We start from the raw sequence: 27,469 nt of genomic DNA, 5'->3' as shown, positions 1-27,469 counted from the left end.
TCTTTTACCACCCATTCCTCACTCTTCAGATAATTGTGTTCTTCTTGTTAAAAGTAAACATAATATATCAAGTATTTGTTGGGTTACAAGTTTTATTATATTTAAAATTGTTTTTAAAACACTGTTTCCTTAACTGAAGTTACATTTGTATCGAGTGTTCAGGAAAGGAAATGTGTGTGTATGTGATGGAATGTAATTGTGCTGCTTTGCAATCACATAATGGAATGTTTTGTTTTGTTTTTCTTTTGTTTCCCAGGTTCTCTGCTTTTAGAGTCCAAAATAAATCCTAACACCGCATATCAGAAACAACAGGTAAAAATGTGAAGATGTTATGTTTTACCTTGTATGTTATCCTCTCAGTTTGGTGATTAAATGAAAATTTACCATTGATTACTTGCAATGAGAAATTCAAAACAGGTTACAACATACTTTCCTAGTCTAATTCTAAAATGTGATTTTAACCAATCTCTGTATAAAGCAATCATTTTATTTTAAATTAAAAAAAATACTTCAAGTTAAACTTAGTTTATATTTCAGATATTCTAGCAACTAAGATTTAATTCTCAAAAGTTAAAACTAAAACAGTATAGTTTTCTGGTTTCTCCCTAAAGAAAAAAGTGGCTACTGATATAATCAGCTATTAACACAACGAAATGGTAGAAACTGCTTTCTTTGCTGTTGTAGATGCTAGTGCAGAAGGGATATTTCTGTCCCTATACAGCAATCCAGTGTAGGTAAGAGTCTGATTTCTTACATAGCCTGAATAGGACCTTATGGTAATATAACAGTGATGCAGTTTGTTAAGACAACTTTTAGTTTCAGTATGCTCTTTCTTGTATCCTTCAGAGAGCAAGTGATACCTGAAAGTAAATCTTTCTCTATTTGGTACCTAGTAGCACTGTCATCAAAGGGTATTTATTCAGAACACACACACACACCCACCCACCCACCCACCCACTGAGTGCTGTACAAAGCCAGTAAAAGCAGTATCAGTCCCCGCATTACCCTGAAGGTATAGATATAAAATAATTTAGACTAAAGGCTATTACCAATGCATTCATATGTGTATATTAATTTATAAATATATTAATCTATAAATAAATTGTAAAGTGCTTTGCTTCATCACTGACCATTAAAATACTACTAGAGGAAAGTTAGTGTTGGCTTTACTTTGCATATTAGATCCCTAAAGATTGTGACTTGGTTGAGGTCACACAGAGAGTATATGGGAAAGCTGATATTAACTCCTAAATCTGTTTAGTGGTGATGTATTTGTCCAACAAACATTTGGTACAATTGAAATATTTTCTTGATAGTCTAATGTTCTGCTAACACCGTTGCATTTAGTGATCTTAAGAAAACCATTAAGAACCATTAAGATTGGTTGATTGGAGTGGCTGGAGACTAGAGTATTTGCCATTGCTATTCTATCCCTAAATACATAAATTAGTGTTTTGAGGTTTTAGGTAGTTGAAGAGTAAAAGTCATCTGAAGAAAAAGGAAAGATCAAGTCTATTTTGAGGATGAATGAAGAGCTCCGTATGTCTTAACCTATAGGTTAATGTTGGATGATAAACAAGATGATTTTAGGCTCTTTAAGGAAAACAGAGCAATTCCTAAAAATTTTCAAACTTCTAAATTTGTCAAATGGACAGTTAAGAGCATATGTCTAACTGTGCACTGATATTTTTTTGAAGGTTATTTCTGTATTTTTATTTAACTTTATTTTTTATTTTTTAAAATTTACATCCAAATTAGTACATAGTGAAGCAATGATTTCAGTAGATTCCTTAATGCCCCTTACCCATTTAGCCCATCCCCCCTCCCACAGCCCCTCCAGCAACCCTCAGTTTGTTCTCCATATTTATGAGTCTCTTGTTTTGTCCTGTTTTGTCTCTTAAAGTCCTCATATGAGTGAAGTCATAGGATTTTTGTCTTTCTCTAATTTCACTTAACATAATACCCTCCAGTTCCATCCACGTGGTTGCAAATAGCTAGCTGTGCACTGATTTAAGCCTGTAGATGAATCTGAATTTACATTGTACCAGAGTAATTGCTTATGGTTGTATTAAATCTGTCTTATTACTAATGTGATCATTGGTTTTAGGTTTGTTCCAGTAGGTGTTATATTATCAGCAATTTTCATAACAGTATGTATTCTACCTATTTTAAAGATGAAGCAGACTCTAGGAGGTTTCCCAACTGACTAATTTCTGGTGTGTTGATCTTACAATGTTTATAAATTATTTTGAGTTTGAACTGCTACTCAGTCACTGTGGAACAGATGTGTGCCTGGTATCTATGATCTCTAGAAGTTCTTGAGGACAGTAAAAAGGAGTCTTTGAGCTGTTTTTTAAAATTTTGAATAAAAATTGTGGATTTATTCTATTAGTAATACTGCACAGCCTATTCAGATGATCATTTATTTACTTCTGGTTGGCATCACTGTAGTTCAGCGAGAGACTACTGGTCCTCATGATGGACAGTTACATAATTGACTGAAAGGAATTAATATGCTGGTTAGGAGACAAATTTTTAATCAGGGGATCCATCTGTGTACAATAAGGGGTATCTTTGATAGGGAAAAGTATTAGAAGCTTCCTCCATGTAGACATACCTTTTAAGTTACCTTAAAGATGGACTAGCCATGTTTCCTTCTTAATACAGGAACCTTTTATCATTCTGGTAGATGCTCACCTAACCTTTGCTTGGCTCCTTGCAGTTATTTCTTAGATTGAATTATGTTTTCTTTATGTTGTACTCACATCCTCCTAATTCTGACTTCTCCTAATTCTTTTCTTTGGACCAGCCTGAAAAAAAATGCTATATGGTAGCTGTTCCATTAGGCTTCTTTTTGAATGTAATTCTCCTTGGTACCATTCAAAATTTCATATATGGGTCACAAAACTCTCTCAGTTGGAGGGCTTATTTTTGAAATAGTTGATGACTCCGGAACAGTCTATATGCTTATTACTGTCAGTAAGTTTGAAAAGATATCTTAGACCCTGTCAATATTTTTACTATTCATTAAACTTATTACCATTAAATAAAAGCCTGTCCAAGTAGGAGCAAAGGAGTTGTGGGTGGTAGGAGCATCTTGCTTTTTGAACTACAGCACTTCGGCGGAGGTTAAAAAACTTTCTGCCCAGATAAGTGCTCACATATTACAGATTTAGCCAGTAATTTCATGGGCTTCAGGTGCCCCAGGTAAAGAACACCCAATGTTGACAATAGAGAGATGAGAGAAGGAATTTTGTTTATTAATTCCATCCTCCTAACGTGCCCTAATTAATGAATGCTCAGGCTTCCTTTCTGGGCATTGTGACTAGAGCATAAAATGTAACTAGTGTGCAGGCAAAGGATTGATACAGTGTTTAGGTATGTATCTTTTAGTACATTTAGATTGGTCGCTTTGTAGTACTTTTTATTTATTTGTTAACTTCTCCTTAAGGAAAACATTGTTTTCATTTTATAGCCAGGTATACAGAGGCTTGGCAATTACCAGTATGGATGTTGCTGAGTACTGTTCACATGCAATTCCTTGTTGCTTTGTTTATTTAAGCCTTATACTTTAGTTTGTGATAATTGATACTAATCAGACTTTTTTTTTTCTCTCAAGGATACTTTGATTGTGTGGTCTGAAGCAGAAAATTATGACTTGGCCCTTAGCTTTCAAGAAAAAGCTGGATGTGATGAGATTTGGGAGAAAATATGTCAGGTAATTTTAGGAAACTAGAAAGTTAACATGCTCTCTGAGTATATTGTTTTTTGCTGCGCTTTTAGCTAATGCCCAAGATTTTAAATAGCATTTCATATTTCTTAAATTCACTGTTTTCTGTGAAAAGCTTGATTTATAGGCAAGTGCAATTTATCTACCTCAATCTGTGCTGAACTCCACACTTTCATATCCAGCTGTCTTTGAGAGCTCCTCCATGAGTGTTCACTAGTGTCTCATTTAATAGTTCAGAACCGAACATAATCTCCTCTGAATCTGTTCATTCTCCCATCTCCCTCATCTCAGTAAATGCCATCCAGTTGCTGAAACCAGAAACTTGTGGGTCATATTTATCCTTCCTTCATCACTTAACATCCATTCAGTCCTTCAATTACAAATTTTAAATTCGTTCACTTCTCTTTATTTTCACTGCTATGACAATGTACTAAGCCACTGTCATTTCTTGCCTTGTTTATTGCTTTCACCCTGACTGGTCTTCACAAATCCATACCACAGCTAGAAGGATCTTTTTAAAAATGCCAATCTGATCTCACTTTGTTCAGTAACTTCTAGTAGTTCTTGACTATCTGTTCCACCTCATCTTGCGTGTTCTCAGTTGATTCTGGAATTTCCTAGTGACTCTAGTACCTCTAGTCACATGATCTCCACCGTCTTGTTGGGTATGCATTTGTCATGCACTCTGTTTTGCATTTATTATATGCTAAAGCCACTGGCTCTTGTTATAGACTCATTTAAACGATTGCATCCTAAGGACAGTTTCTCAGTCTCCACACTTATTTTAATTGGAGAATACTCTTTAGCAGGTTCTTTAATTTATTGGTTCTCAAAGTGTGGTCGTCAGACCAGCAGCGTGACCTGAGAACTGATAGAAATGCAAATTCTGAGACCCCCACCCTGAGACCTACTGAATCGGAAGTTCTGTGAGTAGGTCCTAGTAATTGTATTTGAATTACATTTGAACAAGCCTTCCAGGTCACATTTTCTCTGTAAAGGGCGGGATAGTAAATATTTCAGGCCTTGTTGGCCATGCAGTTTAACAGCCATTCAACTCTCCTGTTGTAAAATGAAAGTAGCCACACGTGATGCATACCTAAAGAGCGTGGTTCTCTGGTAATAAGATTTATTTACAAAAATTGGTGGTGAGCCATGTTTGGCTATCATTTGTCAGTTCCTGTTTTAGGTGATTCTCAATGCCCCCTGAAGTTTGAGAGCCATCGCTTTAATAAAACTGCAGTGTCCTTGAGGCACAGTGTTTCCTTATTTGCAGAATTTATTTCTGCTTGATCGCCTATTCAGCTGTGTTCTTCACATATTAACGTGACCAACAAACTGTCCCTTTTTGCTAATGTGTGAAAGACTGACATTTATATCTGAATTCCTTTTTCTTCATTCTTGTTCTTTGCTTTCTTTCCCATATGTTTGTTTTCATAGCACTTGCCTCCAGATTTTGTCCTGTGTGTAGTAGTTCTCCCATAGAGAGAGGAGATTGAAGAGTTCGGTATACTAAGGGCACCCATTGCTCAGACAGACCTTGTTCTCCTTCACTTTTCTGAGTTGAACAAGCTCACCCTGGACACAGTCTATTAGGGCCAATACTCACACCTGGGACTCCATGTGTTGCTGTCATGACAGGCTTTAATAAATTTAATAAATTGCCTTTAATAAATTGTCACATCCTCACTATACGTATCCTTAGGCTGTAATTCTTCATTTACACTTGGGCCATAGGTAGTAGTATTTGTATACTTTGTCTCTAGTAACTTTCCTAGGACTCACTGGCTATTTTATGATTTTCTGATCTTCCCCTTCAACTTGTGCATACTTCAGATTCAAATTGTTGTTTCTCAGTCACAGTCTTTCATGATCCTGTCTGTACTTCTTAATTTCTAGATCCTAGCTCTAAGGAATGCATTACCTTTTGCTCTTTTGAGATCTTAACATGTTTTTCTTACTCTTGAACTCTGCTCGTTTCTTGATCTAGAAACAGCAAAAAGTCTCGACCCCCATTTTCTAGTATCCTCCTTGATAGTAGATACTAGGTTTGTATATATCTCTTCTTCCTTACACTTTTCATGGCCTCCACATTCTCATTTTCATTTCATTTCATTTCATTTCATTTCATTTCAAAGACTTATCCTTTCTCTTAAGGAAGACTTGTAGCTTATTCTCCCTTTCTTCTGTTTTCATTCTTCATTTCTTCTCCGAAAGTAAGACTGGAACGTATTTGTCAAATCATTACAATTCCACCTTGATTCCCTGAGTAGATCAGATTCCAAGAATATCCTAACCACAGGCCTTTTTGATTCCCTTCATATTTGCAGATAAACTCAAGATAGCATTGTCATTACAGTAAGGGTTTTTGTCCCTTTACATTTGGTTTTTTAATCAAATGCTACTGTATTTCTGTAGGTAAAGACATAGCCTGAGTATCAGGAATCTAAAGCTGTATTGAGAGTTTATGTAGTTAACAATCCAAAGCCAACTTGAGACTATGGCTGGTACAATCCGTGAATGTGCCTAGTTGCCTTTCAGTGGTTGTTGCCCAGTGGGTTAAGGTCAAGATGATATCAACTTGGAGCATAATTTCAAAACCTACTCCAGGCCTTCTCCCCTTCCAATATCCATTAACAGTCTCTTAACCATGCTAAGCAATTTCAGTTTCTTGGCCGTTTCATATAAGGTCTAAGTTTTCCATGCCTTTATCATTCAACTTGGCCTGTTGGGCTGCTAAATTTAGTGACAGTGTCTCAAATTATAGGGCTAAGATAGCAAAACTTATTTTATTTCAAAATAAGTCTATGCCCCTTGGTAAAAATATCCTTTTACCTTAAAATGTATTTAATTGTGAACCCTGAGAGCCCATATATTGACATTAAGTTGGAGCTTACAACACTTTTCGGGCTTCTTGGAAGGGATCATGAAACCTATAGATTTGGGTGAATAGAAAGGAAAACTTCCATGGTTTGGTTACTTTTAGTAGATCATCTTGGGGACTCTTCTCTACTGTGCTCTATTACGTGTATGTTACAGTTGCTTTTTATAAATAGTTTCACTTTTGTGTAAATATGCTTGTTTCCCATAGTTTTTCTTAACTGATATTTTGGGGCCACCAACCAGCACTCATAGCATATCACTGACCCACTTTGGTCCAAAGCCAGTTTGCACATGTCATTGGCCCTTGTTTTCAGGAATTGATATTAAAATTTTCCTTGTAGCTTATAATTAATTACATGTTTTCTGTAATCACAACATTATGATGTTTGATATTTATTTGAATTTTACTTAAACTTTGGTGGCTCTCCTGGCATACAGTGCTAGGATTCTTAAAACATCTCTTGTATTCATCTAAGAATATCATTTAGATTTGCTTGATTATATTCTATGACAGCCATCGTAAATCTTATTTAATAGGTTCAAGGAAAGGACCCTTCAGTGGATATCACTCAGGATCTCGTAGATGAATCTGAAGAGGAGCGTTTTGATGATATGTCATCACCGGGTTTAGAATTGCCATCTTGTGAATTAAGTCGCCTTGAGGAAATTGCAGAACTTGTGGCATCATCTTTACCTTCCCCCCTGCGTCGTGAAAAACTTGCACTAGCACTGGAAAATGAGGGTTATATTAAAAAGCTCTTAGAGCTTTTTCATGTGTGTGAGGATTTGGAAAATATTGAAGGACTGCACCACTTGTATGAAATTATCAAAGGCATCTTCCTCTTGAATCGAACTGCTCTTTTCGAAGTTATGTTTTCTGAGGAATGTATAATGGACGTCATTGGATGCTTAGAATATGATCCTGCTTTATCACAACCACGAAAACACAGGGAATTTCTGACAAAAACAGCCAAGTTTAAGGAAGTGATTCCCATATCTGATCCTGAGCTGAAACAAAAAATTCATCAGACATACAGAGTTCAGTACATCCAAGATATGGTTCTACCTACCCCTTCAGTCTTTGAAGAAAATATGTTATCAACACTTCACTCCTTTATCTTTTTCAATAAGGTAGAAATTGTTGGTATGTTACAGGTGAGTTAGATCATTTTATTTTCCTACTTACAGAGATACTTCTTGATTGATACCGTTTAAACGGTTAATTGATTTAGCAGAAGTAATTTATTGTTCCTTGTAAATACCTAAATTGAGTTTTGATTTTTGTCTGAAGGTATGTATGTTGGTGTTATTAGAAGAGACTATAATATTTAATACTGTGGGACCAGAGGGGTGTTATGTTTACGTCAGGGAAGGTAAATGTGATAAAGAAGTCTAGCTTGAAGAAGTTAAGGGAATGGTCTTAATGAAATGGTTGAATGTAGAATTAACTGAAGAATATAAGTTCTGTAGAATTGGTAACGCTGCCAAGTAATTATATATAAAGGGACCCAGTTTTTAGGGTCAAGGAAATACAGATGTTGGCAAATTATAGTTGCTTGTCTCCTTAGCAAAGGGCATGCATGCTTCTTTATTAGACGAGTAGGGGGAAGTTGGATGTGGATATGAGTTACAGCTCCACCTGTCACTTAATAGCTATGTGACTTGGGCAACTTTCTTAACCTCCTGAAGCTTCGGTTTCCTGATCGGAAGGATGGTGATACTAGTATCTACCCTGTAAAGTCATGTGATGATAAAAGATCATGCATGAACGTGATGTAAGCCTTTTGAGCATTATTTTAAAGTATCTATTAATATTTGCCTTATTAAACCCCAAATTTTCTTTTTACAGTATCCCTAGTCTCTCAGGTCTGGTGTTTTAGGGGTGCTTGTATCAGAATTGCCTAGGGTGTAATGTTTCCTGGATTCTGCACAAAGCACAGAAATCAAAATCTATGAGAGCTAGCCAGCAATCCACATTTGTAACACCTTCAAGGTCCAAAAACTTCTCAGGATATTATCCTATAGTGTAGGAATTAGTCTAGTCTAACCGAGATAAATCTTTGCGCTATGCGCAAAGTTCTATGATTTGTGCACCTGCCATGTTTTTTGTTTCTTTGATGCCCATGATATTGTAAGAATAACAGACAGATGATATGACTTGAAAGATATAAGACTTTACCTCAGATCTACAAATAATTGAAACCTGGTTTTGTTAAAGGAGGCAAATAAATGTCAGTAAGAGCTGCTTGATAGGACATGTTATGAATAAAGTAGTAAGTTTAATTTTTATGGTTGTTCCTTTTTAGAATATTGATGTATTTTCAGGGTTCTTGCCTTTGTCACCTTAAAGAAACAAAACTATAAGTTCAAATAAAAAAGTCTTTTTTTTTTTTTCATTTTTATTTATTTTTGAGAGACAGAGCACAAGTGGGGAGGGGCAGAGAGAGAAGGAGACAGAATCCAAAGTTTAGGCTCTAGGCTCTGAGCTGTCAGCACAGAATCCGATGTGGGGCTCGAACTCACAAACTGTGAGATCGTGACCTGAGCCAAAGTTGGACGCTTAACCGACTGAGCCACCCAGGCGCCCCAAATAGAAAAGTCATTTTACCAACACTGCTGTCCTGGAGCTGGGAATAATTCCAGTTCATGTTGACTGATTTGACATGTTCTCCATTCTTTTTAAAAGAGACATTTAAATAATACAGTCAATACAGTAAAGGACAATAGTAATCTCTGTACAGTATATTGTGATTGATATAGAACAGAGAGAAGGTTCCAGTACCAATTTCTATTTGTTCTTTGATAAGCATCTAGTTTTTACTGGAGCCTCTTTCTGGTTTCCTTGATAGTCCTGAGTGCTTCTGGTCTTTTCCTTTAGCTCCACGTGATTCTCATTTTGTTATGCAGGGATTTGTCACTTCTGTGTTTTCTTGGTCTTCATACCTGTGAGATGCCAGTTTTACTCATGAAGTATGAGTAATTTGAAGTTATTGAGTCTGTTTCCCTACAGTATGCTTTGCAAAATCTTGGCTGCCAATGCTGTAGTTTTGTTTCTCATGATGCGGGGCCACTTAGATCCAAAGTGCTGGTACGAAGGAAAGAATTTTATAAATTTTGGAAAGGGATGATTGAGATATAATTTAAACCAGGTTCTACCCACCTTATGTACACAATCATACTCTCCCCTTACTCTTAACTGCTCTGTGTAACATTATTAAATATTTAAAAAAAAATTTTTTTTTTAACATTTATTCATTTTTGAGAGAGCGTGAGCGGGGAAGGGACAGAGAGAGGGAGACACAGAATCCGAAACGGGCTCCAGGCTCTGAGCTGTCAGCACGGAGCCCAGACGCAGGGCTCGAACTCACAAACTGCGAGATCCTGACCTGAGGTGAAACCAAGAATCGGACGCTTAACTGAGCCACCCCAGTGCCCCAAAGTATAATAAAATCTTAGTGAAAAATAGTGATGGAGGGGCGCCTGGATGGCTCAGTCGGTTAAGCATCCAGCTTCGGCTCAGGTCATGATCTCGTGGTTTGTGGGTTCGAGCCCTGCATCAGGCTCTGTGCTGCCAGCTCAGAGCCTGGAGCCTGCTTCAGATATTGTGTCTCCCTCTCTCTCACTGTTTTTCCCCTGCTCACAACACTGTCTCTCTCACAAAAATAAATAAAGCTTTAAAAAAAATTTGTTTTTAAAATACATTTTTAAAATGTTTTATTTTTGAGAGCGAGCATGGGAGTGTGAGCAGGGGAGGGGCAAAGAGGGAGGGATAGGATCTGAAGTGGTCTCTGTGCTGACACCAGAGAGCCGACATGGGCTTGAACCCACAGACCATAGGATCATGAGCTGAATGAAGATGGAATGCTCAACCACATGAACCACCCAGGCACCCCAAAGGAAGCTTTTCTTAATTTTTACCTTCATTTGAGAGGTTGTAGAACCTTACCCTCTAAAGGTAAGGTTTTAAAATCCTATGTAAATGAGGGGGTTGCGAACTATAGCCCATATCCTTTTTTATAAGTCAAGTTTTATTTGAACACAGCCACGCTCATTTACATATTGCTTACGGCTGTTTCTTACTGTAACCACAGAGTTAAATGATTGTGGCAGGGACCATATGGTCCACAAAGCCTAAAAATATGCACATGGTGGCCCTTAAATAGGCTTAGGAAATTAAAGCCTTGCCCAAATATAAAGAAGAGTTTTCCTTGATAAATCCCCAGTTTCTCCTTTAATAGTTTAGTTTTTCCTTCTCTCTTTTTAAAGAGTACCATTACCAATACCATCTTTCCTTTTTCCACTTATTCGGTTTGTACCTTCTATAGTATCTGAAAATTATGTTTTAATATACTCTTACCATTAGCATAAATTTGTCCTTTGATTTAACAGGAAGATGAAAAATTTCTGACAGATTTGTTTGCACAACTAACAGATGAAGCAACAGATGAGGAAAAGAGACAGGAATTGGTAAGAAATTTGATACTTATGAAAGGCACAAAACTAAAACAACAGATCTTTTATATTCACTTGTCCTTTTCCTTCTTTTAGGTTAACTTTTTAAAAGAATTTTGTGCATTTTCCCAAACGCTTCAACCTCAAAACAGAGATGCTTTTTTCAAGACTTTGTCAAACATGGGCATATTACCAGCTTTAGAAGTCATCCTTGTAAGTTTGTTTCTGTTTATATTTAATTTTCATTATATTTTTAATCCACAAAGATAATATATTTTTATGTTACATGCAATTATTTGTGGTTATAGCCAAGATTTAATATTAGCTGTGTATTATTACATACAGTAAAAACTATGAAATTCTAGTGTTAGAGAAGAGTCCTTAAACCTTATTGAAAGAATACTCGGGAATTTTCCGTATTTTTAATAATAAATTGTTAAATTTGCAGCCCGTTGAAATGTGACAGAAGAAAAGTAAACAGGAATAAAAGAAAGTATAACTTTATCCACAGAACAGGTTTTACGTGCCAAATTACCTTGACCTCTTTCTTACTGCATTGTTTTCTTATGATTTGTTAGGTTTTGGGTTTACGTAGCTGTAAGTTCCATATTTTTATAATTCTAGGAGAAATAAGTGCTTTTTATCTGCAGGGCATGGATGATACACAGGTGCGAAGTGCTGCTACTGATATATTCTCATACTTGGTTGAATATAATCCATCCATGGTACGAGAGTTTGTCATGCAGGAGGCACAACAGAATGATGATGTAAGTAAGAAGTTAACAGAGCAAAAAATAACCAACAAGGTAAATATTATTTGCGCTAACAGTAAGTATTTGTACATGGGGAGCTGTAACTGTATTTATTATTCATTTTTAAAGATTCAAATAGCTAATATTTGGGAAAAGTGTAGCCATAATACACATGGCTTTTTCTTCCCCTAAATTGGCTCCTTAGTTTAGAAATTGTGTCTTACGACAATTATTTGTTAATGCTCACCTTAAGTTTCTTTTTAAATTTTTGAGATCACATTTCTTAATTCTGTCATTAACTTGATATGCTATCTTATTTGAATCATTAATCAATAAATTGTTCTTCTGTATGTGGAATTATAAGTAACTTCCCTAGGAAAACATTGGCTTTGCTAGGGATAGATTCTCAAAAACACCAGGAGTGAAGAAAGGAAGCACAGTCCCTTGGAAAAGTATTTAGGGTACTTTCTTTACTGCCTGACCATTAGGGAACGAGCTGTGGCCTTGTTTACTCGCTCTCTCTCTCTCTCTCTCTCACACACACACACACACACACACACACACACACACACACGTCAGTTTTAAAGTGAGAGAATCCGTAGTGTGAAGCATGCTCCTGGAGTGTGCTATATGGCGTATGCAGCAGCCCCAAATGTGTGTGCTCTTCTGTTTTATTCTTAGATATTTGATCCAATGATTCTGAATTTTTTTCTTCCTGCTCCCATAAAATTTTAGAAGTGACTTCTAAAAATAAACTAATATGTTTTGCCCTCAACTGCATCTTGAAAGGGGAGGGAGGCATTTAGGAAAAAAAAAATCTATGCAGAATTCTTGCATTTTTTACAAATTGAGAAAATAGATTTTACTTTTTTAAAAAGTCTTAAACGAAATGTCAAAATGAAGTGGAATGCCTAGTAATTTTCTGTATTTAAGGGTTGGTCTTTTTGTTTGTTTTTTAATCGTAGTACCAGGGTAAGTGTAGAAAAGTACCAGTTTGGACTGTTAAATGTTGTCACATTTTTCTTTTATAAGTAGTCCTATCCAGAAAACCAAAATACCTGTATTATTAAAAATAAAGGCTATTCTTGTTGGCCCTGAAACTCACTAGTTGCACATACATTAATTTAGTATGTCACTTTCATGCAGTAGGCCTCTTAATTCCCAATTTCGATCTTTACGTCCATCCTACTGCTGAACATACAGGCAAGAGGAGAGATTTCCTCACTGAATCCCTCTCTGTTTTTATTTTACTCCTTGGGCTAGGAACTGCAGTCATAGAGCTTCAGGAAAACTAGCAATCAGTTTTCATTGACATTGGGAATCATTATAATACATTTGTTCTCTATGCTATCTAAATACCATAATCTTATTTCTTCTAACTTCACACATTTAGGTACCAACTGAATTTATTTTTAATGGAAATTTTGTATCGTTTCCATAAGTGGAGAACACATACAGATATCATTTGCCATAAGTAGAAAGAATCTATAGAAATGCAGTGAAAATAGAACAATGCTGTAAATTCTAGCTAAATACTCTTACTATGAAACTGAAAGCCCATTAGCTTTCTTCAGAAGGGAAATTTTGTTATCAAGAAGTACAAAGCTCTACTGGCACCAAATGAACTTTGTGTTTGCCATAATCAAAGGGATTTAAAGATCAGAGAGAAAGAAAGAGACTTTCTTTTCTGTACTGCTTAGTGTAAATGTGCCTGTAGCGTGCTTGAGGGAAACACTGCCATATATCCTGTTAAAGAAGTTAGTCATTTCTTTTGTTTGCAGTTAACAAGGCAGCTAGTATAATGCTGTAACGTGTCATAGTGTGTGCTTTTACATTCTCACTCATAGTAAGTGATCCTTATTGTATGTACTTTTCTCACCAGGATATTTTGCTCATCAACCTCATTATAGAACATATGATTTGTGATACAGACCCTGAACTTGGAGGAGCAGTCCAACTTATGGGCCTGCTTCGAACTTTAGTTGACCCAGAGAACATGCTAGCTACTGCCAATGTAAGCCACAGGCATTTTTCTCGTTTTCATACTAGTATATTGTTTATTGCTGGTAGGAACCAATGCCGTTAAAGTTCATGGAAGTGTTTTTGATTCCTTAGAAAACAGAGAAGACTGAGTTTCTGGGTTTCTTTTATAAGCACTGTATGCATGTCCTCACTGCTCCTTTACTGGCAAATACAACAGAAGACAAACCCAGCAAAGGTAAGATAATGCAGGTTGGTAGTGAAGTTCTTTGTTCTTGAATTCTGAAATTCAGAGTTGATGTAGAGTAATAGTCGTTAAAAGTTCACGCCATTTGGATACATTTTCAAAAAAGGTGCTCAAGGTAAAATTTCTTTAAAAATGCTATAATTGAAGACAATAAAGCGTAATAGGAGATAATTGTTGCTTTCAGAATTTTAAAAGTTTTTAAGGCAATATTCATATTTTTTTATTTTTATTTACATAGGTTAAAAAAATAGAAGGAAGTAATTATGAACAAAGTAATTTTGTTATTTGCACTCCAGATGTGCAGAGCAAGGCTGTGCTCACTCTTAAACTCTTTCTTTCCATTGGGGATTATTCATATACTGATGACTCATTATTTCTGCATTTCATTCCTTTAGCTTGCGTGTGTGTATTTCAGAGAGTAGGTTTTTTTTAATTTTTTTTTATGTTTATTTTTGAGAGAGAGAGAGACAGAGCATTGAGCAGGGGAGGGGCAGAGAGACAGACACAGAATTGGAAGCAGGCTCCAGGCTCTGAGCTGTCAGCACAGAGCCCGACGCGGGGCTCGAACTCACGAACTGTGAGATCATGACCTGAGCCAAAGTCGGACACTCAACTGACTGAGCCACCCAGGTGCCCCCAGAGAGTAGTTTTAGGATGTTCAAGGGAAATCCTTTATTGATGTTTCGAGAAGATGATTTTGTTCTCGATGAATTATCAGTACAATATAACTTACATACCACTTAGAAAATAAATATTAAATTTAGTTTTTTGTGGCTCTAGGATTAAGTCTGGGAACCATGATAATTCATTTTTCTGTCTACTTTATTTGTACTAGGTAAAGCTTAAGGCTTTTTTCCAAACACATTTATTTAGTTCTTTAAACATTTATTAAAAACCTGTTGTGTGGAAGGCACTGTGCTATATATAATCTTTAGGGACTAAATGGGGGAAATGAAAAAAGTAAGTAAAATACTTCCAGAAGCTTTCTGCCTGGTGAGGAAGAAAGATAAGCCAGTGATTATAACTCAGTGTGGATTCATCCTGTGTAATAAAGGAGCCACAAAACATAGTGGAATCATAGGAGCAGAGAGAATAATTCCACCAAAGACCAGATGGTATCTTTCAAGCCCTCCTGTGCCATGTGTACTGTCCATCTTATGAGGGATGTGTTAAGACATGGTAGAGCATTCTTGCACCTTGGAATAAAGCAGATCTAATAGATTCATGTCTCATCTCTGCCTTGCTGTTCATACTTGGGTTTTGTGAAACAAATTCCTCTTAGAGTTGCTGAAGAAAATGTAAAGCACAGTTCTTGGCACATGGTAGGATAGGAATCCATTGTTTGTTCCCTTTTCCTTAACTTGAAATTTGGGGTTGGGGCACCTGGGTGGCTCGGTTGGTTAAGCATCTGAGTTGATTTCAGCTCAGATCACAATCTCAACGGTTTGTGAGGTCAAGCCCCGTGTTGAGCTCTGCGCTGACAGCTGGAAGCCTGCTTGGGATTCTCTCTCTATCCACCCCCCCCCACCCCCCCCCCGCCAAGTAAATAAACATATAAAAAATAAAATTTTGGATTGATAGGATTTTACTTGATTGGAATTTAGATACTTACATTTGGAAAGGAAAAGAATATTAGTCATTAAATATAATCGTGTTTTGTTTTTAGATGATTTTCAGACTGCCCAGTTGTTGGCACTTGTACTGGAGTTGTTAACATTTTGTGTGGAGCACCATACCTACCACATAAAGAACTACATTATTAATAAGGACATCCTCCGGAGAGTGCTAGTTCTTATGGCCTCGAAGCATGCTTTCTTGGCATTATGTAAGTGTTACTTCTGGTAGAATTATTTATTATTGATATATTATCATGTTGTTGGTACCTTTGGGTCTTAACTGTCTAAGAAAAGATCATGGATTTCAGGTCAAGAGACCTACATTCTAATAGGAAACTACACTGATTATATAATTTCACCACATTTTGAGATGATTTTCCTCATTTGCATATTTCTCAGTTATATAAGCGAAGGGGTTGGTGTGCATCTACAAAATTAATATTAAAGTATTCCATTATTAAAATGGCACCTTAGATCATTTGATCTCCGTAACTTTTTTAGGACTGCATTACTAATTATAAATTAGGCGTTCCTGGGTCTTACACTAAATCATGAAGAATATTTTTGTAATTTGGAAAATTTATAGCTAACAGCACTGACTTCCTAAAACACATTCCGAGTTACAAAATGCCCAGCACAAATACTTTTTTCTCATGTTTATTTCTATTTGACAATATAACATTTTTTTGAACATATAATTTATTGTCAGATTAGCTAACATACAGTGTATATACCGTGATTCATCACTTCACATACAACAACCAGTGCCGGACAGTATAACATTTTATTACCTCTGACAATTCAGAGCGAGAGGGGCAGACTTCAGAGGTGACCAGATCCAGGCTGTGGTCTATTTTTGCACAACTTACAAGCTGAAAAGTTTTCATGTTTTTTAAAGGGTTGTTTAAAAAAAAAAAAAAAAAAAACGCTACAGATGCCATACATATGTGGCTTAATAAAGCCTAAAATGTGGACTCGTAAACCTTTATGGGAAAAGTTTGTCAGCTCTCTTAGAGCAACACATGGATTGTTCTTAGTTGTACACGTTTTTCAAAACTTAACTGTGTTAAGGCCCTATTTGTTGAAATAAAACATGTTTCAGAATTGCAAATAGGTTATCTGAGAATGTACTTGATCATGTAGCAGCCAGCCTTTGGTAAGTTGACAGACCAATGTGGGGGTACCTTAGAGGCTCCATAAAATGTCTGCTGGTAATTTGTCTTTTGGTTTTTATGGGTAAGTTTGGTTGTTTTGTCATTGTTTAAAGGCATCACAGTCATTCACTAATTGAAGGCCTGAATATATGTATATACATGTATATCCATTTTTTGCTATTTTTTTTAACTTCTTTTACAATTTTTTTACTTAATGGATTTTTAAAATATCCTTAACATTATAAGAACATTATTTTTATAAGGATGTGTCTGATGTTGATTTGCTCTACAATACTTTAAAGTAGTAAGTAGAAATAGATTTCCTTCTAAAAACATTAAACATTTTTATCAGGGTAACCGCTAGTTGACTTAGTTTTTTGGGCCAATGTACACACAGCAGTATGGACTGAGACTACACGTAGTCATAGTATATTTTCATTTTTCAACTTTCAGATATTTAGTAAAATTAGTTTCTGTTGATTGTCCTGAAACTTTGATGCTACCCTTGGTAAACTTTTTCAGCCAAAAGTAACTCGGAGCATGTGTGGCATTAATCTAGACTGCTAAGAACAACAAAAAAATAAATGGGACAACAAAAAAAACAAATGCATTATTTCAGTCCTGCCTTACTAATGTACTGTCAATGAGCTCAGCATTTGCAAAAGAAGGGCTTTTTAAACTCACTCATTTTCCTTCTATACCAACCACAGCAAAAGTGAGAGCCCCCTGACTAAATTGAGAGTGAATTCATAATGAACACTTCTTTCGTGTTAAAATAGAAGGTTTTGTTCAAGTGCGGGGAAAGGCAGTTTAGGACAGAATGGAAAAACTAAATAAATGAGTATGTTGATCATTTATTTCAATAAATGTATCAAGTACCTACTATCCTATTTTGTCAGAACTAAGCTCTGCATTTTAGACATTTGTCATCTGTGAGATCAAGGTGAGTCTTAAAATTAATGGCATGTTGTTGTGAATGATAGTTTGGTTGGTTTGGTTTTCTTAGAGTAGAAAAAGTTTCTTGTAATCAGTGGCATCTTAGACTTGATGAAGTATGCTAAATACCTGGTACAAAGAAAATGAAGATGATTAAGACCTGGACTCAGCTGTCAAAGGGATCAGAGTTCATTAGGAGATAGTCCTGTAAAAATCAAAATACAATGCCCTAAGTACTATATTGAGGTGTGTTTGGAAGCATAGTGGAAAGAATTTATTCTCCACGAATGAGTCAGATCAGGAAAATTTTGCAAAAGAGGTAAACTGGGTTGTATTGGTCATGGGAGAACGTGGCATGCTTGAACACACAGCTAATGTGCAGATGTGGGGAAAGTGTGACATGTTAATGGTTTGGTGTAGGTAGAACACACGAGTCCAGTGGGAGAGTGGCAGGAGAGGGATAAAAAGGGCTTTTGGTTCGCAGTTCTTGATCTCATTATTTTGCTTGCAGTATCATCAAGAAAAGGTCTCAAAATTTAATGAGAACGATGAAGAGATTTCATTTCAGGGAAGCTTTCTATTGTAGGAAAACCTTAGTTATGCTTTATTCTTCGCATTTTCCGAACGGAGTTAGCATTAAACCTAACTCACTCTCAAATTATTCTCCGTGTGGCTGTCTTCCCAGATTGAGAACATGAGTAGTTTCTGGAAGAGGATGCCAGTCATAAGGAATAAGCACTCTAGGACTGGCTGTAGAGTACAGAGTAGGAGTTTTTGATTGAGGATTTCTTAAAGAACGAAGTATAAATTTGAGGAGATGTAGAACATTTTCAGTCTGCTAACATCACATTGAAAGAAAACGTTAGGTACAGTGTTCATTATACGTGAATTTAGACGCCAGATTATAAGGACAGCAGGTAACGAATGAGTGGTTAAATGTAAACGAGTTGGGAACTTCACCGAACTTGCCTTTTTTTTTTTTTTTTTTTTTTTAAATATCCGCTGCTTATTAGAAGGCTTTTATCCTAAAGCCAACAAATCGGTTCTGTAGGGGAGACTAGCAGTCCTTTCACAATGTAGGCCTTTATAGGTTAGATATATACATAGAGCAGTTTTATCCGTCTTATTTCCTTGGTTTTTCAGGGTTCATGTCTAGTTTTTTTGTTAAAGATGTGGACACCTATAAAAGGAATGAAATAAAAATGTTACTGTAGATGCTTTATTTGGCCACATTAGTTACATATGAGGCAAGAAGTCTCAACTTGTGACACGAAATCTCCCGTTGTGTGAGGTAAAGAGGAATGACTTTAGAGATGATTGAAACGAAGCACCAGAGATTCCTGGAATGTTGATAAAGTTTAGAGGGAAGCATGGAAGCAGAGTGCACTTTACATCGAAAGTCCTCCAGTTATGCCACTGTGGCCTCTCCCAGAAGCTTTCTCTAATTTACTCTGAGCAACTTGACTTGATAGAACTCACTGGTAAATTTTTGAAAGCAACCTTTATTCAACAGCAAGTAGTGGTTGGATACTCTTGATGCAGGTTTGCTTTTGGGGAAGACTTTGAGTGGACGTGACCCACTTCTGGATATAAATAAATGAGGGCAAATGGAAAGGAGGAACAAAACAAAGACCAGTAGAACCGTCTTCCATCTACACCAGCAGTTTCTGGACAGAACTGCTCTTGAGGAAATAGTGGTCCCACTGCACACCTCGGTCTTAGTGAATTCTAGGAAGAGAGTTTCTTACCAATTAGGAACCGCACGCAGACCACAGGGTGCAGCTAGCGTGTGTTATGGTAGGACACAAGTCTCCACAAAGCCTGCAGAGTTCAGAGTACTGATTCTTGAAACAATAGCTTGTGCCTTAATTACTAAAAACTGAACATCTGGCCTGAGCTCCAATGGATTGTTTTTTATTCTGACAAATGGAACCGCCTCACTAAGTTCCTTTGTCAAGTGACATCACAAAAAAACCAAACTCTAAAATCACTGTTTTGGGAAAATAAACCCTTGTTAGGCTTGACTTAACACACAGGTGCCTCTTACTGTTTAAAATGTCTTAATTTCACCATGCTTTTGTATTTGAAAATAATTCAGTAGTTGAAAAAAAAAAATGCAATTCCTCTTCTATACATTATTTTGAAATTCCCTGCCCAGAGTGTCACTTTAGAAAGAGACACTCTTCAATAAGTTGCATTGTTAAGGCAGTTTATAACCAGCTTGTACCTAAATGGGCATTCACTTGTGGACCTCTTTTCTGCCAACTAAAGAAAAATTGAGCTGCTTTACTCCTCTGCCTTCCCACCCAGAAACCGTGTCAGCATGGTTGCCTGGCTACCTGCTCATGAAGGACTTGATTAATAACAAATTGGCAATTTAACGAGCCACTTCCATGATCTCCAAAGAAACCAAAATACAAACACAATAATTAATCTTGCCAACCGAAGACGATGTGACTGCATGAAGTGAGTATGCTTTTTTGAACTGTTTACAATAACTGGGGCATTAACTTACTGATAAACTCCATTTAGGTAAAGAGGGTTTGTCTAGCTGTCTGAGTATATTTGGATCTTGACGAATGGTGACTTAAGTAACTCCCCATACCTCAAGATGTAAATATACCTTTTAATCTGTAAGTTAAAGCCTAATTAATTGTAAAAAGGAAAATTAGGAAAAAAAGTTAAAAAGCATACTCGCTGCAATAAGCCTAGAGGACCACGTTTTAAAAGCAACATTCTCTAAATTTATTTCAAAATTATGGGAAGGCAAGTTATGGGTCATGCAGAGTTTTGTGGGTTTATAGTAGTGCTCCTGACACATTGACAGATCAGCCATCATAAACCCAGAACTCTGATGCAGAATAGTAAGAGTGTCCAAAAATAATGAATATCAAATTATACGTGGATTGCCCTAATAAAACAATGGTTTTTCTGTTGTTTTCAAGGTGACTGTAGAAGGACATATTTAGAATTTTCTCATCTTTAGTATAAAGCTTAATTCATTTGTCAGCCCCGTTTTAGCTCTTATTTTAGACGTGAAGTACATTTTGGTCATTAGTAGGTTCCAGAATTTTTCCACTCTCTGAGACTTGTGTTCTATCATGACATACACTATTTCCAGAATACATTTTTCTGGTAACCCTTTTGTGATCCCTGTTCCTTAGGTACATACTTCTGGAAGCGGTAACCTAACACTGCACGAAGAATTATTTATTGCACAGGTTTTTTTGTTTTGTTTTTTTTAAATCTAAAATATGGAAGTGGGGTATATAATTTGAACAACGATGCCTCTGTGTTTCAGGTGCTCTTCGTTTTAAGAGAAAGATTATTGGATTAAAAGATGAGTTTTACAACCGCTACATAATGAAAAGTTTTTTGTTCGAGCCAGTTGTCAAAGCGTTTCTCAACAACGGATCCCGCTACAATCTGATGAACTCTGCCATTATAGAGATGTTTGAATTTATTAGAGTGGTAGGTTCTGTATTTTCCAGTTAGAATTTTGGTTTTAATTGAGAATACTGAATATGCATTATTGATATTGTGGCTTGAGATTATACTTGGAGAAAATTTTAAAAAGAAAACCCATGTAACCAGAAGCTTATAAGGGATTCAGTTCAAAGTAATACAGTCTCTCAGCAGCTGTGAATCCTTTACAGGATAGTTTGACGACTGATTTAACACCATCATGGTAATCATTTTAAGAAAGTAGAATTAACAAAAACCACATCAAAACTTTGAGGGCTTCTGGAATTGTGACTTTTCCCTATATACTTTCAAAGAACAATTTCAGGGGTGCCTGGGTGGCTCAGTTGGTTAAGTGCCGATGTCAGCTCAGGTCATGATCTCACAGTTTGTGGGTTTGAGCCCTACGTCGGACTCTGTGCTGACAGCTCAGAGCCTGGGAGCCTGCTTCGGATTCTGTGTCTCCCTCCCTCTCTGCCCCTCATCCACTCGTGCTCTGTTTGTTTCTCAAACGTTAAAAAAAATTTAAAGAATAATTTCATTACAGACTTCTGAATCTTTAGTAATAGAGTAGGCTAGTGGTTCTCAAACAGTGTGTTAGAATTTTCTGTGACATGCTTTAAAATTATGGTGAAACATACATAATGTGAATTTGCCTTTTTAAAAAAAATATTTGAGCATGTGTGCAGCTCATGACCTGAGTTGAAACCAAGTCAGGTGCTTCACCAACTGAGCCCCTCAGAAACCCCCAAAATTTGCCTTTTTAAAAAGCGTACAATTCATCGGCATTAAGTGCGCTCACACTGTTGTGCAACCATCACCACCATCTGTCTCTAGCACTTTTCTGTGATGTGCTGATCCCACCCCACACTTACTTAAATTTAAGAATCATCTGGGGTGGGACCTGGGCATTTACTTTGGGAAGACCCGTTAATTCTGAGATACACCAAAAATCAGAGACACTTTGGTACGTAGCATAGCCAATTATGCCCATTTTCAGCATTTGATTAAGACTGGCTTATAATTTTATGAAGTTCATCTGTTTGGAGCAGGTTATCGAATTCTCTACAATTAAGCCTCCTCTCAGCAAAAGTAACATTTTCCTATTGTATGTTTTCATTATAATTCTTTTCTGTAGGAAGATATAAAATCATTAACTGCTCATGTAATTGAAAATTACTGGAAAGCGCTGGAAGACGTAGATTATGTACAGACATTTAAAGGATTAAAACTGAGATTTGAACAACAAAGAGAAAGGCAAGATAATCCCAAACTTGACAGGTAAATTACTACATTTTTTAATCTATTCATTCAAGTTCGACGGTGGTGCCTCTTTCTAGCCTGGCTGGGGGAGGAAGGGATGGGATAAGCGGGCATTGTAGTTTTCTGCAATGGCCAACGTGAATGTTGTCCTGAAGGTGTAGGTGGATATTGGCTTGGTCTTGGACTCTTCTTTAGGCATTTATCAGACTAGATAGTAAAAAAGAAAACCCAACACTTATGTGGCAATGGGGCTTCATTGATTTGCTTTGAATTACTTTGTTACCAGTTACTTAAGAAATCTCGTATATTTTTCTAAATGCCTGAATTCACATACTTACGGTAGACTTAAAAATCCATGAATTAGGATTAATTCCTGATGTTAACAAGTTTAATAACTGATCCATAATACTAGAGATGGTGGACTTTTTCAATCATATATGAAAAATCTGGTTGGGTAGAGTCTGGTTCGTCATTAGCCTGTGTATAAATCTGTTCTCTCCTTGCTCTGTTAAGACGGTCTAATTCGGAGCACCACTTTGAAGACTGTCTAAAGGAGTCTGTGGAGGAGTCGGTTTACTTTCTTCTCTTTACTCCTAGCATGCGGTCCATTTTGAGGAATCACAGGTATCGAAGAGACGCCAGAACACTAGAAGACGAAGAGGAGATGTGGTTTAACACTGATGAGGATGACATGGAAGATGGTGAAGCTGTCGTGTCTCCATCTGACAAAACTAAAAACGATGATGATATTATGGATCCAATAAGTAAATTCATGGAAAGGAAGAAATGTATGTTGAAAAGCTGGGCAAAAATGACAGCTTTCCCACCCTGGTTTCTTTCTCTCTTTCTTGAGAAAACGAGTATCTACTTTGTGTCGTGACCTAGATTTCAAAGACTTAGTTGCTTTACAGAATGTGACTTAATGGCTGGGGGTGAAAGCATGGACTAAATTTTCTTAATTTGACTTGACTTAGGAGAACTAGATTATTTCGGGAAGGGTGGAAACACTGGATACAGAAGGAGGGTTTCATCCCTTCTCAGTAGCGTGTTGAACATGTGTTTTCCCCCAGCAAAGGAGTAAGCTAGGAAATTGTGTTTAGTGCCACCTCATTTGGGGGGATTAAAAAAAGACAAGTATGGGTGACAACTATTGACAATATTCTTATTTTTAGTAAAAGAAAGTGAGGAAAAAGAGGTGCTTCTGAAAACGAATCTTTCTGGTCGGCAGAGCCCAAGTTTCAAGCTTTCCCTCTCTAGTGGAACAAAAACTAATCTCACCAGCCAGTCACCTGCAGCAAATCTGCCTGGTTCACCGGGATCCCCGGGATCCCCAGGATCTCCAGGCTCTCCTGGATCTGTCCCTAAAAGTACATCTCAGACGGCAGCTATTACTACCAAGGTACATTTTGACTTCCAGGCCTTTCTCATTTAATCTGGTTCTACAGTAACTGTGACTGAGATTTCCTTTGGGTACTGTCTTTTGGAACTGATCAAACCCTTCTGAACTAGAGGGAATGAATAATCCTCCCACTACTACCTGAATGTATGCAGAACTTGAGCAATTTCTGAAAGTTTTTTATGACCAATACCAAAGTCTGAATAAATTATTTTGGTGGTTTGTGTTTTAGAACTCCGGTTCAGATTTGTTTCAAAACATACACAAAATTTTAAAGTTATTCTTTATCAACTTTCCCAATTAACACCCAGATAAAGACTTGTGTGGAAGAAAAATAAATACCTGGACATTCCCAACACTATTTTTCCAAGCAAGGTTTATAAAAAAGAATTAACCATCATCTCTTTTCATATAAGAAAGGATCAAAATTTTAACACCAAAAATGTGGACAAGACATAATCTTAGGATAAAAACCCATTCCCTGGGTCACCTTATGCTGCCCAGGACTAGCAGACTGGGCATTTGGAATTCGTTGATCTAAATCGGGAATACAGTGCCCCACCCACAGTTGTTTTTTCTTTGACAATTGCACGAGACCCCTAAGGGCTAAGAAGTGAATCTGAGAGATGCTGAAGTGAAGGGACCACAGAGCAGTGGGACTTCTTCCACAGCCTCCTAAATAGAGCTGCAGTGGTTTCTGGCGAAGGCACGGGTCTAAAAGGAAGCTGGAAGGAAAGGCAGACTCCCTTTCCTAACTTCTAATGGTCTGCCCTCCTGGTCTGTTGATCTTCTGTAGTTTGTTAATGCACTATTAAATTTTAAAACACTTTTTCAATTCAGTAATTACTGATTCCATCTCCTGGGTGATTTGTTAGGATTACAGACTAAAAATTTTATTACGGAAAACTTAGGGAAAATACAGTGAATTTCAGTTGCATCTAATCTCACGTAACCACACAGTATATTGGGAGGGGGGAATCTGTATCCTTTATCTAGACTTAAAATATGTGCTGGAAATGTAGTTTAAAAAAAAAATAAACCTTATTTCTGAACAGGGAGGCCTCGTGGGTCTGGTAGATTATCCTGATGATGATGAAGACGATGATGAGGATGAAGACAAGGAAGACACGCTACCGTTGTCAAAGAAAGCAAAGTTTGAGTCCTAATAATGGCAACTGCCTCTGATCAGTACCTGTTGAGAAAACTGGTTCTCTACCCCTCCCCCCTACAAAATCCACAACAAAGCAGTGGTCTCTTGTGAATGACTGATCCAGATCAGCCTCCCACACTTGACTTCTGCTCATCAAGTGCCAATTCAATGGAGCAGGAGGAGGGGATATTATACATTTAGGGGAAAGACTTAAGCCTTTGAGCTCTCCAGCTTGGACCACACATTGCCCTTTTCTCAGGGAAGGAAATGGAAACAAAAAGCCAACAGGGCAGGGGTTTTGTAAGTGGAACTCTGGATTGACTGGTCAGTTGCTACAATCAGAATATGCTTTCTCGGACCACGTTTGAGACTCAGAAGAATAGGCTCTTGTGCCCTGATTCTTCACTAGTTAAGAATGCCAGCAGTTTCTTTGTATAAAGAGACCTGCCTTTAAAATCATACATTCTGAGCATTTTAGTCAAGCTACAACAGGTTTGGAAAACCTCTTTGGGGGAGGGGCGAATATAAAGTTTCCTCTTTTTTATCTGTTCCCTTTGCCCTTCAAACTGCAGATTTTTTTTTAAAGTGGGGATTTGTCCCTACTTGATTAAAGATTGAGTGGAATTCTAGATGTGGTCATTTGTGTCATAATTTTTTGGTTTCATTTTGTTTTTGATTTTTTTCTCCCCTGAGTGTATGCTTAGTTGTTGAGTATATATATTTGGGACCATTAAAACTTTTTTTGATGTAATATAACCTAACGTTGTGCTGGTACCTGTTTTACCATGTGTAATTTTTGTTCTACATCACAGTTCTTAATTTGTTTAGAGTTTTATGAAAGATGGTATAGTTTTTATTGACAAAAACAAAGTAATCTTACAACTATGTGCATACAAAAGCAATACTATTTTGTGACTAAATATTTTATATTAAAATTTACATCAGCAACTGTCTTGAGAATTCAGGGAAATAGAGTGGAATTTAAAATTTCAACCATTTTGTTAAACCTAGAAACGTGAAATTAGTATTCCAAAGAGATTCTGAAATTTCATATCTTGGGAAAATGACGGTACATTAAATCTAAATTGAGGCTGGATGATTTAAAAATAACATATTTGACTTTTGAATAATAAAAAGAAAAGTGAAGAGTAAGAGAAATTGTATTAGTTGTATGTTTCTTTTCTTTTCTTTTTTTTTTTTTTAACCACTCCCTTTGGAATACCAGCTGGAGTTGTAAGTGGTGGTCCCTAAATAAATACGTGGCCAAAGGACCATCAGCTATCACCTTAGTGCAACAGTATTTTTAAATAGGTTCCTTTTATTGTCGTAGGTGTTAAAATTCTTTTAAGGAAGTGAAAACATACCTTGACATCACATACCCTCACTTTTTTTTTTTAAATAAGCTTTTAGACCTTAAGAATGGGTTTACAAATGTGAATAAAAATCCATATCCAGGAAATGATACTATTTTAAGTATCATACTTTTAACTGAGTTAATCTAACAAGCACTGTGTGCTTCTACTCTTTTGCTTAGTCCTCAGTAAATTCTAACATGTGGTACCAAAAACAAGGTTATATTTAATAGTTGGAAAGAAAACCAGGAAGTGATAACTTGTTACAGTCATGAAACAAGTTTTATTGTCGGCTGTTTTTTTAAACAAATTTTGGGTGCATAATTAACTATAAGCGTTTAAGTGTATTTCACTACAGTCTAGAGATACTTCGGAGACTCCAGTTCTGGCTATTAATAGAAGTTAATCAAGTTACCTTATCAATAAAGCGAAGAAAGATCTTAAGTTTAATTATATTACGTCTTCCTTTGTTACCTAGCAAGTCCCATGTTTGTGCCTTAACCGTACAGTTTAAACTCACTGCTGGTTGGGCTCCTGGAACACTTGTCTTGGTGTTCTCACAGCTCTGAGTAGAGGGGAGGAGCACCCCATGCTTTCATAAATTCCGGTCCAGTAGTTAACTATTGGCCCTTAACAGGTAAGAGATACCCCTTCATTGATGGATAGTTGCATTTTCTCAGCTATTAGCAATTACAGTTACTGAAGCAGAAAACTGACACCAACTGCTATAATAGAAATTAGTTCTAAAACAGCTGATCGCTTTGCAGAGGGAAACTTAGCAATAAATTGCTAGAAGGACAACACTTGAATTGACAGGTCCACCTGACTCAAAAGCCTGTACTGTTGAATAGATACGGTCTTGAAAACAGATGTAAATATAATGGTGTGAAGTTAGAAATTCTTATTTTCCATTTTAATGATACCTATTGGCTCTTTTGCTCATTTTGCAGTGCTTAAAATGAAAAACAAAAATTGCATTTCTGTGGGGTGATTTCCCAACAACTTCTGAAAAAGACAACTGCATGAAACACCTTGATATCCTTTCTGGTCCAGAAATGCCACCCTGGCTTTTTTTTTTTTTTAAATAGAATTGAAGCCT

The 27,469-nt window shown here is 36.7% G+C and overlaps 1 protein-coding gene across 2 annotated transcripts in view; it reads left to right on the top strand.

Annotated features, from left to right (window-relative positions):
* PPP4R3A (protein phosphatase 4 regulatory subunit 3A) overlaps positions 1-26,181 on the top strand; it is a 37,279-nt gene extending 11,098 nt beyond the window's left edge. The window contains exons 2-15 of one of the 2 annotated variants that reach the window (XM_043556851.1): positions 257-312; positions 3,620-3,718; positions 7,148-7,765; positions 11,000-11,077; positions 11,159-11,275; positions 11,713-11,829; positions 13,697-13,828; positions 13,930-14,032; positions 15,708-15,866; positions 21,049-21,218; positions 22,348-22,490; positions 23,070-23,260; positions 23,645-23,871; positions 24,924-26,181. In XM_043556851.1, coding sequence (XP_043412786.1) covers positions 257-312; positions 3,620-3,718; positions 7,148-7,765; positions 11,000-11,077; positions 11,159-11,275; positions 11,713-11,829; positions 13,697-13,828; positions 13,930-14,032; positions 15,708-15,866; positions 21,049-21,218; positions 22,348-22,490; positions 23,070-23,260; positions 23,645-23,871; positions 24,924-25,034 — 2,321 coding nt within the window. In that variant the 3' untranslated portion in view covers positions 25,035-26,181. Of the gene's footprint in view, positions 1-256; positions 313-3,619; positions 3,719-7,147; positions 7,766-10,999; positions 11,078-11,158; positions 11,276-11,712; positions 11,869-13,696; positions 13,829-13,929; positions 14,033-15,707; positions 15,867-21,048; positions 21,219-22,347; positions 22,491-23,069; positions 23,261-23,644; positions 23,872-24,923 lie in introns of both variants that reach the window. The other variant, XM_043556850.1, reaches the window with a different exon arrangement.
* The last annotated feature ends 1,288 nt before the right edge of the window (positions 26,182-27,469 follow it).

Source organism: Prionailurus bengalensis, chromosome B3 (assembly GCF_016509475.1).
Source record: "Prionailurus bengalensis isolate Pbe53 chromosome B3, Fcat_Pben_1.1_paternal_pri, whole genome shotgun sequence".
Classification (NCBI taxonomy): domain Eukaryota; kingdom Metazoa; phylum Chordata; class Mammalia; order Carnivora; family Felidae; genus Prionailurus; species Prionailurus bengalensis.
This window is presented reverse-complemented; position numbering and strand designations above follow the sequence as displayed.